Below are 13903 nucleotides of genomic sequence, written 5' to 3'. Positions count from 1 at the left end.
GCTTCCACACCACCTCAGCAGTGCCACAAACTGATCACCACCATGCCACGCTGAATTGAGGCAGTAATTAGAGCAAAATGAGCCCCTACCAAGTATTGAGTGCATGTTAAATGAACATACTTTCCAGAAGGCCTACAATTCACTAAAAATGTTTTTTTTTTAAAATTGATCTTATGAAGTATTCTAATTTGTGGAGATAATGAATTGGTGGGTTTTTGTTAAATGTGAGCCAAAATCATCACAAGAACAAAAGGCTTAATCTACTTCAGTCTGTGTGCATTGAATTTATTTAATACAAAAGTTTCACAATTTGAGTTGGATTACTGAAATAAATGTACTTTTCCACAACATTCTAATTTATTGAGATGCACCTGTATGTGATAAGTCATAAGTTATAAGTAGCACAGGTATATTATAGCAAGAGCCAACAATACATTGTATGGGTCAAAATTATAAATAATACTTTTATGGCAAAAAATAGTAGGATATTAAGATAATGTTCCATGAAGATATTGTTTAAATTTCCTACAGTAAATATATCAAAACTTAATTCTTGATTAGTAATATGCATTGCTAAGGACATTTGGAAAAATGTAACGGTGATTTTCTCAATATTCAGATTTTTTTGCACTCTCAGATTCCAGATTTTCAAATAGTTGTATCTCAGTCAAATATTGTCCGATCCTAATAAACCATACATCAGTGGAAACTTTTAGATGATGTTTTAATCTCAGTTTCAAATGGACCCTTATGACTGGTTTTGTGGTCCAGGGTCACAAATGCTGATTTACAAATGTACAAATTCTATGTATTTGCCATTTATAATGTAAAGTTATGGACGTTTGAATTGTTCAAGCTGAAGATAAAATGCTACGTCTGCGGGAAAAAAAATTTTAGTCAGTATTACCGTCATTGTAGTCCTTTTTCATACAGAAAAAAGACAAAGTTAGGTATACTTTTAGTATGTTGACTTTCTCTCACAGGAGATGATATGTTTCTCTAGCAGGAGGCGCTGTGTGTGTCCGAGGCGAGCGCCCTCTGCTGGACCTGTCGTGAGTTGCTTCAATCAAACATGTCACCGACGAGTGTGTGCCTTTAATTTAAAAAGACTGGCTCTCGGCGGCACGTTAGTTTATCTCAGGAGATTTGCTAGAGCTTCAACTCCCACTGGTTTAAATGAAGATCAAAATCTTTCGCGATCTGTTGTGATTACCTCACATCTCACGAGACCGCCGCTTTTGTTGTTGATCTCCAGGAAACGAAGAAGCTCGGGTAACACCTTTTCCGTTTTGGCGGAAAGACGTTAATTACATTTAGAGCTTTTATAATTCTGCAGGAGTAATTCCGTTTTTCGCTCGCGTTATTTCCACTCATCGTAAATATCGGCCTCTGGAGTTTATAATCCACTTGTGGCTCAGTTTCGAGGCTCGTGTGTGTCGGATCACGTCCGGGGGCATGTAAAAAGTATCGCATTTGTTTATATTTAGCTTGCTTTGCTTTGGAGGCACGAAGTGAGCGTGAGTATGCCCGGTGCGCGCGAGATCGGGTTGGTGGGCGCCGCGCTCGCGCTCACGGGAGGAGTCGCGTGCGCTGTTTGCTATCTGATGAGTAGTAAAACACAAAAACCCCACAAAACAGTCACAGAGGAGCTGAATGAGGACGGGAGCAGGAGAGAGCACGTGCATGAAGCGACCAAGACCAAAACTGCATTAAAACCGCCCATAATATCAGAGGTTTGTGGGTTATGATCATAGACTGTATAAAACAGGTTTTGATCCAGTTTTATCCTCTTGGACATTATTTTATCCCAGTGTTTTGGTTGCACTCGAGGCCTCAATGCAATACGTTATGGCAAAATTAAGCTAATTTCTTTTTACAGTGACTTGTTCTGAAATGTCATTAATAAATATTATTATGATATTCCATGCTGAACAGGTGCTTAATAGATTATGCATATCTATATCCTATTAGTTAATTTATATACATTATCACAAAATGAAATGCTTAAACTGCACACTTTGTAAATAACATACCTGTACATTTATCTAAACAGTAAAATTTTATATAGAATATTAAATATATATAGAAAATATTCACTCGAAATAAATTAGCATGCAGTGTCTGCATTTTTGAGCATGGTGTGTAGATCAGATGAACTGCTTTTAGTTTATTGTGAGGACTCTGTAGTTGAATCCATCTTGTTCTGTGTGTCAGTGTGACATGAAGCAGCTTTACTCTCCCATCAAGCTGTGATTTCAGTAAAGTGATGACATGTTTGTTCTGTGTGTTGTGCAGCCCAGGACAGCAGGTACTCAGGTGCTGGTTTTGGGGCTGGATGGAGCAGGAAAGACTAGCTTACTGCACTGTTTTGCCACGGGCAGCCTGGAACAAGACGTGTCCCCCACTCAGGGCTTCAACGCCATCTCCATCAACAAGGAAGAGCTTCAGATCGAGTTCTTAGAGAGTAAATACAGCTTATTTACACACACATATACTATAATTACTGTAGATCAAACAGCAACATGGTGCTTGCAACACCAAAGTCATATAGTAGGTTTATTTTAGTTTTAAGTAATTCAATTGAAGGTTTTTCATTAACACTATTCAAAAGGTGAATAGTGTGTACTTGTGTCTTTCTTGCTTCCTCTGTCCTGCAGTTGGAGGTACGGAGAAGCTGCGAGATTACTGGCGGATGTATCTGTGTAAAGCGCGTGTGCTGGTGTTCGTGGTGGACTCGTCTGACCTCGAGCGATTCCCTCTGGCTAAACGTCTCCTGCACCAGCTCCTGTCGGCCGACCCCTGCCTGCCTCTAGTGCTGCTCGCCAACAAGCAGGTGAGAGAGCGCTCGGTAATCCTCTCTCTGCACGATCCGTCTGAGAGAGTGCGTGTCAGGACCATCTGGACGCTCAGACGTGAGGTTAAGGTGCTGAGGCAGTGCGGCTTTTCCTGTTGACGCACCGAATGTTCTTGCAAACACAACTGGTGTGGCAGACGGGCCTTAAAGTCAACATGAAATCAAACTGGCCCAGGAATAGTTCCTGGTTATATTTGCTGGGATCCTGCCAGTGGACAATTTTGATTTTTGAAATCATTCTAATAGGGTACATAATGCAAAAGTGTGCATTATCAAGGTCTGTTTTTGCAAAGTGAATGACATACTTATGAAATACATATTTTCGTAGACCGTACATATCGCACACCCCTGTCCCTGGGGTCTGTACCATGAAGCAGGATTAGCTGGCTAGCCAGGTAAGATTCACTTTAGTTTGCACCAATCCTGGGTTTTAGGTGCCATGAAAGTGACTTGGCTATTAGCTGTGTTTGTTGCCATAGTAACTTACACTTCATGGCTAACCTGCTCTCAAACTGAAATCAGACCAATCAGATGTGAGCAAAGCCACACATGTCTGACACAAAAAGTCCCTCCCCAGGTTTCTCTTGCTCCAAATTAAAGGTCACTAGTGCAAAAAAATAAAAATTGTCTTGGTTTAATGAGAAATACTTAGTTATTTTGTGATTTTATATAATTGTTATATGATTCATATATTATAAATCCATTACACACAAGCACTATTAGTTTAACAGTTATTATAAATAATTTATTTAAATGAATATTAATATATACAGATCATATGTAATATAAATAAGCTGTAGAATCAATAGATGACCCTATTTTAAAAATGACTACTTGTGACCTTACGTGTTCAAGTCTCTATCGCTATATATTTTCAACTATATAAATTTGGCTAATTTCGCTTGTGACTGCACTAATAGAGCAAGATAATTTCTTTTATTTGTCCTCTTTCATGTTTCATATGACATTTCAATTTGTCAATATTCTTCGTTTTCTAAACAGAAAATTAGTTAACTAAAGGTTAACCTTTAGATTTGAATCTTGCTGGGTCTCTCGCGAGAAGTAAATCAAACTTGCTTTCTGTTGGCCACTGATGTCACACATTCATCAAAGCCTGAGTTGACAAAAGAAAGCTGATGAACAGCATCATGATACCAACAAAACTGGATTGGAGTGGTTTGGTTTTGTCAACTCAAAACTAATCCTGTAACTCTGAATTTGTTTAACTACCATCATGGTACAGGCCCCTGGTCTTTTTGTACTAATTAATTAGTGCATGTTTTTCTGTTATTGGAAACATGGTCCTCTCTCTCTCTCACGCAGGACGTCCCCGGGGCCCATGGGATCACGGATCTTTATGAGGCGCTGGATTTGGGCAATGTTGGCGATTGGCACCGGCTCAGTGTGATTGGTACTCAGGTGAAGAAGGGAAAGTCTGAGGCCAACGCTGGTGTGCAAGACGCTCGTGACCTCATCATAGAGATGATGTCAGATTATTGACCACCAACTGTGTGTCTTAAAATAGTTTCCTTTGGTCACAATTATTTAGAGCTTTAAAGTCACCAAAGAGTCTTCAAACCAAATGACAACAAAACCGATGTGTTTGTAGTAGAAAAGAGTCTAGTGACACTAAAATTTTCAAGATCGCTTAAACTGAGAATGAAAATGGAGCATTTTGAAAAAGATGCCAAAGATAATCATGTTTTTCAGTGTATCGCTGCTGCTGTTGTGATTGTAGATTATGGGATGTTTGAATATCAGTGAACTGATATGGAAGCATGTGTGTTTGTGCTGTTTTTGCTAGATGATAAGATGCTTTAATTGGTTTATAATGTAACTTGCTGACTTGTCAGTAAGAAGAGCCTTTAATCAAAATGTCTGTGTATAAATTTTTTTACTTGACGTTTCTGTCTTAAAATTTGTCTTCTGTCTTTAAATGCCAGAAATCAAGTGAAGATTGAATAAAATTGGAGAGAAAATTGGAGACCATTAAATATTAATTAAAATGACTGAACGTGTTTGTCTTTTTTCTTTTTCTTTTTTGAAACAAAAACCCTGTAATGTTACTTTTTTAGCATCAGTGACATCATTTTTGGAATCTTTAGAATTGCGGGAATCATATTTCCTGTTTTGTTTATGATGTCATGGTCTGTTAGTTCAGGCTGATTTCAGCTCTTCTGTGATGACCGAGCAGGACCATGTGACTTTGGTTGTCACAGTAACCGCTTCCATAGCAACAGGCGGTCTCTATTGTGACATTCAGTAAGCTTTTCGTTTTCCAGGATTCCTTTGGGTCTGTATCTGGACAGAATGGACTCGGGTACAGTTTGCATTTAAAACAAGCCTAAATATGGTCTTGTGTAATTTTATTGAAAAATAGGTTCATGTGAATTTTCTGTTTGTTTTCTATTTCTGAAAGAGTCTGGATTAAAGTCATCCCATTTGGATAGGTATGTATATCAGAAAGAAAGAAGTATATCTTTCATTACTCTATAATTTTTTAAAGAAACCGATAACGTGTTTGCTTGTAGGATTTCGTATCTAGCTCAACCAAAGAAGTCCAAGACAATTTGGGCCACAACACCTTGGTAATGTTTTATTTATTTATTTTTTGCTTGTACTTTAACTTGATTATATTCAGTAGTATAACTATATTGTCAACCATGAGTACAAATATGGCTGAGGCTTATGTTTTTCAGCACTACTCAAATATCCAGAAAAAAACTTAAACCAGCTGCTTCATCCCTTGATCCAGCTGACTTCTCAGTTGTGCTTGTGTTGTGGGATTCAGGATACTGACATGGGGAAACCAGGAATCGATACGGCCGCTGTCCCGCTCAGCACTGCAAGCCGTTTCGAGCCCCAGAATAAAGGCTCTGGCCCAGCCTAAGAAAGACTTCTGCCTCCAGATCCAGCTCAGGTAGCGAGAAACAGCACATCAACAAATGTCTTAAATCTTCCTTTTTATTCAATTATTTAGTTTTTGTATTTGTACGGTACTGTTCAAACATTTTTGTTAAGATATTTTGTAATGTAGGAAATGATTTTGTACAGTTGATGGGGGGGCTTTACAGTTGAGACGGGGTGCTAATAAAATAATTAAATTGTGTAGGTAAAGAATGCCTAAACCGCAGGGTACAGTATCTAAACAACATGCCGTTTCATCCTAGCATTGTTTAGATAAAAACATGCCACACCACTGTTAAATGCATAAACCAATTTCCTGCATATATTGCATTGTATTTAATTTTCCCTTAAAAATATACATTTACATGGTCACATCCTTTACTCATCTTGTAGTTGGTGAACAAAAGTTGATGGTCCCATTGACTTTTCCACTGTGGAAGTCATTGGGGACTGTCTGTTTGGTTACCAATATTCTTCAAAATAAATGATTTTGAGTTCAGCAGAAAGAAGAAACTCATACAGGTTTGGAATAACACGAGGGTGAGTAAATGAAGAATTTTCAGTTTTGGTTGAACTATCAAGTGAGTATTTAGTGTGCAGTTCTTAGAAATGTTTTGTTTACATAATGTGTGTGTACTATGTATATTTGGACATAAAATTACACACACGTACAGTATATATTTTTAAACATAACATTTTTCTTGAATATACTGTATACACATGTAGGCGTGCCCCAATAATCAATATATTGTCTTATCGCACAATATGTGTACATGATCTCATTCATTTTTGGTGACACAATATATCGCCTATTATATTTACTTAAAAATGAATGTCACCATGTTTTTTGCATTGCAAAGTTATCATGACAGGCATAATAAATATACACAGTACAAACATTATGTAAACTTATTTTGGATGTGATTAATCGCGATTAATCGTTTCACAGCACTATAAAATATTACAGTTTTTATGTATCTGTATTTCATCAAATAATTGCAACCTTGATAAACATAAGAGACGTATTTTAATTTTTTAATGCTACTATATGATGTCAGTTGTGTGAGCTCAGGTTTAGCTGTTTCAGCTTAAACGGAAGGAACATTAATAATGAATGAGTTGAGGTCAGCATTCAGAATCAAGCTTGTGACATCAATCCATAATTCCTGCCGTTCATTTTGGAAGACTTTGGCTCATGAAAGTATACAGGTCATATTTTACACTATAGATCCGAATTTGATCAAATATGCTCTAAAAGTAATCAGGTTATTCATTTCTCAGCTGCGTTTATCAAGAAACACTGATTTCCTTCTTAACCCAACAAATTCCTCATTCATATTACGAGGAAAACTGCATTAAAATTCTCACTTTCTCACATTTTTTCCTTTTCCACCCAGTAGTCCGGCTGAAGTCCTCTGAATGAGCAGGTTGTGTCTGAAACCAGAGAGTTTTTATGAGATAATGGATAAAATAAATTTGGTTCTCTGAGTCCAGCTGGCAAGAGTGTTTCTAGCCCCGTTCTCCACCAGAGAGCATAGAAATCACTTATAAAAGATCATGAAGAGAAATATGGGTGTGATTAGCATAAACACTCTCCAAATCCTAGTTTCACTTGTTCCTAGCAAGCATCCTGTAACACTCGTCCCATTGTCTTGTTTGAAAAGGTTTTTTTTTTTCTCAAATGTCAGACATTCCCTCTGCAATCTTCCTGCAGGAAAGAGGAAGAGGAGGAGAGATGGATGAAGATCTCCCGCCCTTCCTCTCATGCAGTGCAGTACGAGAACCTTGTCCGTCTTGCAACTCCCAAAGCCCGAGGAAGAAGCGCCCAGGAAGTGAAGTAAGAGTTCAAACGAGACCCGGACACATTCATGAGATTTTTCCAGAACTAAAATTAGCTCCTGCTGAGGAGGAAGCCAAAAATTCAACATCTGTTTTTCCAGTAGCGCTCTGTGTGTGTGTGTGTGTGTGTGTGTGTGTGTGTGTGTGTGAGAGAGAGAGAGAGAGAGAGAGAGAGAGAGAGAAAAAGAGAGCAATGCTGTCAGACAATAGACCACTGTCTGGTGTGTAACCTCTGGCAAGTCTTGTGTTTGACCACAGAGGTCTTTTTAAAATCTTAAATCACAATCTCAGATCTGGGCCCAATTTCATCTCCAAGCTGTTTTACAGACTAACATATCGAGTCAGTTTTGTTGTTGTATAATTGTGTTTGTGAAGACTTCACATCTCTTATATTTAGCGATAATTCTGTGGTAAATAAATAATCTGCATGCAGGCCATTATGTTCATCTCTGGATTCAGCTGAACTATTTTTTTGTAACCTGTGGATTTCTGTTACATAACATCTTGAGCATGTGCATTGGGAGCTTGAAGAAAGCTTTGATTCTTATCAAGCAAACCTATCAGATGATTTTTGAACGTCTTGGTATACAGTAGATAAGTTGCCATATTAGAAAAATTGTGAGTTATCAGCAATCCACATGGTCCTTCAGAAAGTATCCTAATATGCAGATTTGCTGCTCAAGAAACATTTTTTCATATTATTATCAATGTTGATAATATCAAACAAAGTTGTGCTGCTTAATATTTTTATGGAAACTGAGATACTTTTTCTACAGAATTCTACGAGGAATAGAAAGTCCAAAAGAACAGCATTCATTTGCAACATTAAATGCCTTTTCTGTCATTTTAGATCAATTTTAATGCATCCTTGAAGTATTCATTTCTTCCTGTAGTTCTCCTCACTCATTGTTATGTGAGTATGACTGTCCCATCTGGCATGTGAGTCCTAGTTTAAGGGACACTGTCGTTTCGCCTCGAATCCTCCAGCTGTCCATCCCCAAAACCAACCACCCCGACTTCACCAGCAACAGACAGGTCTGAATTTACAGGAGCAACATCGTTTTTAACTGAGAACTGGTGCTTGATTCATTGTGAGGCCGAGTTTTACATAACCAAACACCATTCACATTGACTTTGTGTGTTTGTGTGCAGAATGTGCAGACATTCATCTCATATGCAGCTCAAACAGCCAAGATGACGTCTAGACTGGAGCAGCTCTCACTGCCCAAACTAAGAAAGAACAGACAATTCTATGACCCTGGACAACCAGAGAGTCCTATCCGAACTGTAAGAGACACACTGTGCTTAACCTCAGGTTACTGCCATTCCTATCGCAACTTTTAACCCAGGTTAAAGGAACATTTCACATTTATAATTTAGAGGCGGGTTTAGCACCGCTTTTAACCCAGATTATAAATGCAGGATCAGCATCGCAATTCCTATAGTAAGTCCACATTGCGGTGCCAAAAAATGCAGTGTTAGAATGTTACGGCTAGATGTTTAGCAACAACAGCCAATCAAGTGCCACATATTAACATGCTTTAGACAGTCATGGAAATCTGCGCATTGTATGAACAGTCGTTTCAGTTTTTGAGGAGAAAAATGTATAGTTGTGACGAAAAATGCATCTTGTGGAGTGAAAAAAAGTTTTATTTTTACACATATACAAGTGCATCTCAAATTAGAATGTCGTGAAAAAGTACATTTATTTCAGTAATTCAACTCAAATTGTGAAACTCGTGTATTAAATAAATTCAATGGAAAGTATGTTCATTTACTGTACATGCACTCAATACTTGGTAGGGGCTCCTTTTGCTTTAATTACGGCCTCAATTTCGGCGTGGCATGGAGGTGTTCAGTTTGTGGCACTGCTGAGGTGGTCTGGAAGCCCAGGTTTCTTTGACAGTGGCCTTCAGCTCATCTGCATTGTTTGGTCTCTTGTTTCTTCAGCATCTTCTGCTGGTCAGCAGAAGGAAGCATGAAGTGCTCCAAAATTTCTTGGTAAACGGGGCAGTGACTTTGGTTTTCAAAAAACACAATGGACCAACACCAGAAGATAACACTGAGCCCAAATTATCACAGACTGTTAATACTGGACGTCAAGCAACTTGGACTATGAGCTTCTCCACCCTTCCTCCAGACTCTAGGACCTTGGTTTCCAAATTAAATTCAACACTTGCTCTCATCTGAAAAGAGGACTTTGGACCACTGGCAACAGTCGAGTTCTTCTCCTTAGCCCAGGTAAGATGCCTCTGACATTGTCTGTGGTTCAGGAGTGGCTTAACAAGAGGAATACGACAACTGTAGCCAAATTCCTTGACACGTCTGTATGCCTTGACCCCAGCCTCAGTTCATTCCCTGTGAAGTTCTCTTAAATTCTTGAATTGATTTTGCTTGGCATTCCTCATAAGGATGCGGTTCTCTCGGTTGGTTGATCATCTTTTTCTTCCACACTTTTTCATTACACTCTTCATTACACTAACTTTCTGTTAACATGCTTGGATACAGCACTCTGTGAACTGCCAGCTTATTTGGCAATGAATGTTTGTGGCTTACCCTCCTTGTGAAGGATGTCAATGATTGTCTTCTGGACAACTGTCAGATCAGCAGTCTTTCCCATGATTGTGTAGCCTAGTGAACCAAACTGAGGCCTGGTCCACACGGACACGGGTATTTTTATAACCGGAGTTTTTCCTCCTGCGTTTAAAAAAAATTCCCGTCCACATGAAAACGCCAAAACATGCTATCAAGCGCTGTCAAGAGCATGCCACACCAGCAGGCGGCGATATAACCCAAATTGTAAAGTCACCTTGGCCAATCAGAAGCAGTCAGCAGCGCACAATCTGACGTCAAACACAGCGGATAACTGCACACACTCTGACGTCGCAAGGCAAAAACCCCGGTTATGCTGTCCACACGACAACACTGCAACCGGCGTTTCTGAAAATGCTCACCCTGGCCGTAGTTTTCAAAAATGTTCGGTTTCGGTGCCCTGAAACTGCGTTTTCGTGTGGACGAAAGGCTGAACCGCATAAAAAAAGTCACGGTTATAAAAATACCCGTGTCCGTGTGGACAGGGCCTGAGAGACCATTCTGAAGGCTCAGGAAACCTTTGCAGGTGTTTTGAGTTGATTAGCTGATTGGCATGTCACCATATTCTAATATGTTGAGATTGTGAATTGGTGGGTTTTTGTTAAATGTGAGTCAAAATCACCACAATTAAAAGAACCAAAGACTTAAACTACTTCAGTCTGTGTGCATTAAATTTATTTAATACACGAGTTTCACAATTTGAGTTGAATTGCTGAAATAAATGAACTTTTCCACAACGTTCTAATTTATTGAGATGCACCTGTAGCCAAAAAAGTCAATACAGGAAAAACATAATATATAATAGCAGAAACTTAATATGAGAATGTGCAGTACTAGAGCCCTGAGGCCTTGTGCTGCATTCGTCCAATCAGTCACATTGATAGTGCAAATAAGCAGGTAAGAATGTTAACCCCAGATAGCCCTTGATTCATTTTATCCAGATTTTAGAATGACCCAGGGTTAACTAGTTTAACTGTGTGTTTAAAGCCCTGTAGAAAAATGTACTGTATATATATAAATTGTAAATGAAACCAAAATTGTTCACAAGAATTACTGTAAACTATACTGATTGACCAACCAGAATTAATTATTTCAGGTCCTGTTTACACCTGATATTGAAGGGTTTGTTCACCCAAAAATCTAAATTATATCATTAATTACTCACCCTTATATCGTTCCATACCCATAAGACCTTCGTCCATCTTCAGAACACAAATTAAGCATCACGCATGCATTGTGGTACTTTCATGAATGCACATCAAAAACTGACATGGCAGAGAAGAAACTGTTGAATAATGTTGTTGTTGTTGTTGTTGTTTTCTTTGCACACAAAAAGTATTCTTGTAGATTCATATAATTATGGTTAAACCACTTTGTGAATCACACAGACTTATTTTTTTTCTTGGTGTGAAAGTAAATCCCTGTCAGACCTGAGACTCAAACCCACAACCTTCAGGTTACAAGTCCAACTCTCCATCCATTAGGCCACAACTGTCCTTACTATGTTTCTATGCCTTGAAAGTGTCCATTACATTGCTATCTACGCAGCATCAGAGCGCTGTCGAATTTCATTAGAAATATCTTAAAATTGTCTTCCGAAGATTAACAAAAGTCTTATGGGTTTGGAACGACGAGGGTGACTAATTAATGACAGAATTTTCATTTTTGAACTACCCCATTAAGATTCATTTCTGTCAATCAAATCACAAGTGGACAATGCTAAATACGGGGTCTTAAACATTTTGAGCTTGTCCACATTTTGACCACTTCCAGAGATCAAAAATGGATTCAACCGAATTTCTTTCATAGTGTAGATGCTAACGTGGTTGAATGGGTTCAAACAGCCAGCAAATACCATCTCCTCTCTGCTTAATCTAATTGTTAAAAAATTTAAAAAGCACAATGTTTTCTTACCAGTCTTGGTTCTAACACAAACCCACAGTATTTGGTGTAGCTTTGCGGGTATCAATGAAGAAATAAAAGCTGCTGTTGGTCACTCTTTCTGTTATTTTGGTTGGTAGTAGGACATAAAATCTGTCTGGTTTTCCAATTGTGGGTTGATTCAGCCGTCTTTGGCTTTTCTTTCAGGTGTCTAGAGGAGCAAGAATCGCCACAGCGAGTGCCCGAATCCAAGCTTTATCCACTCCTAAAGCCCTCTCTAATGATTACATCCCACCCAGAGAACCAACATGGCAGCCCTGAGAAAACAAGACAGACCACAAAGCTGTGGTTTCCAGCACATCAATCATCTGCAGTTATTGTATTTTGTCACTTTCTCACACCTTCCTTTTCCTATCAGGAGCTTGTTGATTGGTTGAGCTCTCGTTGCTTTCCCTCTGGTTTTCTAATCAGTCTCAGATTTTGACTCTGGACTACTTTTGACTGAAACGTAAGTACTACATTATTCTTAGCCTGCTGCCAAACCCGCCTGGCTCCTCAAACAGGACTCTGTGTTTTACGCCTGTAGTGTTTCCAGATTGTGTCTTTTTGGATTTCTGTCTAGCCGCTGCTTTCTGTGAGAAAATGCTGCAAGAGTATCTATCAGCATCTGGTTTGAACATCGGTGTAAGTGTTCGTGCCTGGACTTTCATTCTATACATTCATCTAGATTACACTTCTGTACTAGAATCATGTGAATTAATTAAAATAAATAAATAAATAAATGAAATAAAATAAAAGTGTGCATTGGCAATTATTTCAATAGTTACATTGTATTTGCTGTAAAAAAAAACACTTTTAAAAAGAAAAAGTGTAAGAAAAATATATATATATGCCTTGTTGTGATCAAGTTTAATTAAATAACTGAAAATGAGTTACCAGTAACTTAAAAATGGTCACATTTTTGCATGTGTTTTGGACTCCGTACAGTTGCTTATGTCACTGCAGGCAGGGCCGGCCCTGACCAATTTGCTGCCCTAGGCAAGATTTTACCTGGCGCCCCATGCATCACAGCCCATTTCACCCTGTCATTGTGTTCATGATTTAACATATATATATATATATATATATATATATATATATATATATATATATATATATATATATATATACACACAATCAGGAAACTTTCACCGTGTCTAGAACTGGCGCGAGCTGCCAGGTCCGTTTCTACAAGCTGTGTGTTAACAAAAGCAGTGCTGTCTACATTGGATGCGGCGTCGGGCACGCTACACAACAAATTACCAACAACTGATCGTGCGCGCGCTGTTTCTGACGCACTTCAAGCACTCGATGGGCGGGGGAAGATTGAAGAGCCGGACTTTTTTTTTTTTTTTTTTGCTTTATTTGGTAGTATTTCGAATTAATGGTTTTTAAATAGTAGCCTATTATAAAAAAAAATGTTAAAAAAAAAAAAATTCACTCGTTCACTCATTCTGGCGCCCCTATGGATGAGTGGCGCACTTAGCACTTGCCTATACCGCCTATGCCGCGGGCCGGCCCTGACTGCAGGAGCCAGTTGGACCCCAGATCAATCCAGTTTTCCTTCTTTCTCTCTTTTTTATCTTTTCCTGCTGTTCTCTCAAAGTCTTTCCTATTCCCATGATCCTCCTCTAACTCTCTCTCTTTGACCCATGGGTGACAGATTCCACTTGAGTCTGTTGAGTTGTCTTGGTAACACACAATGCCACGGCTGTCCGTCAGCCATTCAGATTCAGTGAACAGATCTAGTTCCTCTCACTATATTAACTCATCAAACAGAATGTATTTAAT

The 13903-nt window shown here is 38.7% G+C and overlaps 2 protein-coding genes across 2 annotated transcripts; both read left to right on the top strand.

Annotated features, from left to right (window-relative positions):
* Positions 1-1047: 1047 nt before the first annotated feature.
* Positions 1048-4847, top strand: arl9 (ADP-ribosylation factor-like 9). The gene is made up of 4 exons (XM_059516262.1): positions 1048-1733; positions 2296-2464; positions 2658-2833; positions 4178-4847. Exons 1-4 carry the CDS (start codon positions 1524-1526, stop codon positions 4352-4354), a joined length of 732 nt encoding a protein of 243 aa, XP_059372245.1. The 5' UTR covers positions 1048-1523; the 3' UTR covers positions 4355-4847.
* A 285-nt stretch (positions 4848-5132) lies between these two features.
* On the top strand, positions 5133-12812 carry LOC132110188 (testicular haploid expressed gene protein). Its single transcript, XM_059516786.1, has 7 exons — positions 5133-5304; positions 5386-5442; positions 5646-5774; positions 7476-7598; positions 8494-8635; positions 8753-8887; positions 12281-12812. The coding sequence occupies exons 4-7, from the start codon at positions 7501-7503 to the stop codon at positions 12392-12394; spliced, it is 489 nt and encodes a 162-aa protein (XP_059372769.1). The 5' UTR covers positions 5133-5304; positions 5386-5442; positions 5646-5774; positions 7476-7500; the 3' UTR covers positions 12395-12812.
* Positions 12813-13903: the final 1091 nt, after the last annotated feature.

Source organism: Carassius carassius, chromosome 29, assembly GCF_963082965.1.
Source record: "Carassius carassius chromosome 29, fCarCar2.1, whole genome shotgun sequence".
Classification (NCBI taxonomy): domain Eukaryota; kingdom Metazoa; phylum Chordata; class Actinopteri; order Cypriniformes; family Cyprinidae; genus Carassius; species Carassius carassius.
Note: the sequence above shows the minus strand (reverse complement) of the source record. Positions and strands in the feature narration are given on the sequence as shown.

What these genes read in the sequence shown, in the direction of transcription:
- arl9 (XM_059516262.1), top strand. Translation starts at nt 1,524, where the DNA reads ATGCCCGGTGCGCGCGAGATCGGGTTGGTGGGCGCCGCGCTCGCGCTC. An exon ending in AACCGCCCATAATATCAGAG is followed by an intron (nt 1,734 to 2,295) that starts GTTTGTGGGTTA and finishes TGTGTTGTGCAG; the next exon opens with CCCAGGACAGCAGGTACTCA. An exon ending in TCAGATCGAGTTCTTAGAGA is followed by an intron (nt 2,465 to 2,657) that starts GTAAATACAGCT and finishes TCTGTCCTGCAG; the next exon opens with TTGGAGGTACGGAGAAGCTG.
- LOC132110188 (XM_059516786.1), top strand. Translation starts at nt 7,501, where the DNA reads ATGAAGATCTCCCGCCCTTCCTCTCATGCAGTGCAGTACGAGAACCTT. An exon ending in AGAAGCGCCCAGGAAGTGAA is followed by an intron (nt 7,599 to 8,493) that starts GTAAGAGTTCAA and finishes TTCTTCCTGTAG; the next exon opens with TTCTCCTCACTCATTGTTAT. An exon ending in ACTTCACCAGCAACAGACAG is followed by an intron (nt 8,636 to 8,752) that starts GTCTGAATTTAC and finishes GTTTGTGTGCAG; the next exon opens with AATGTGCAGACATTCATCTC.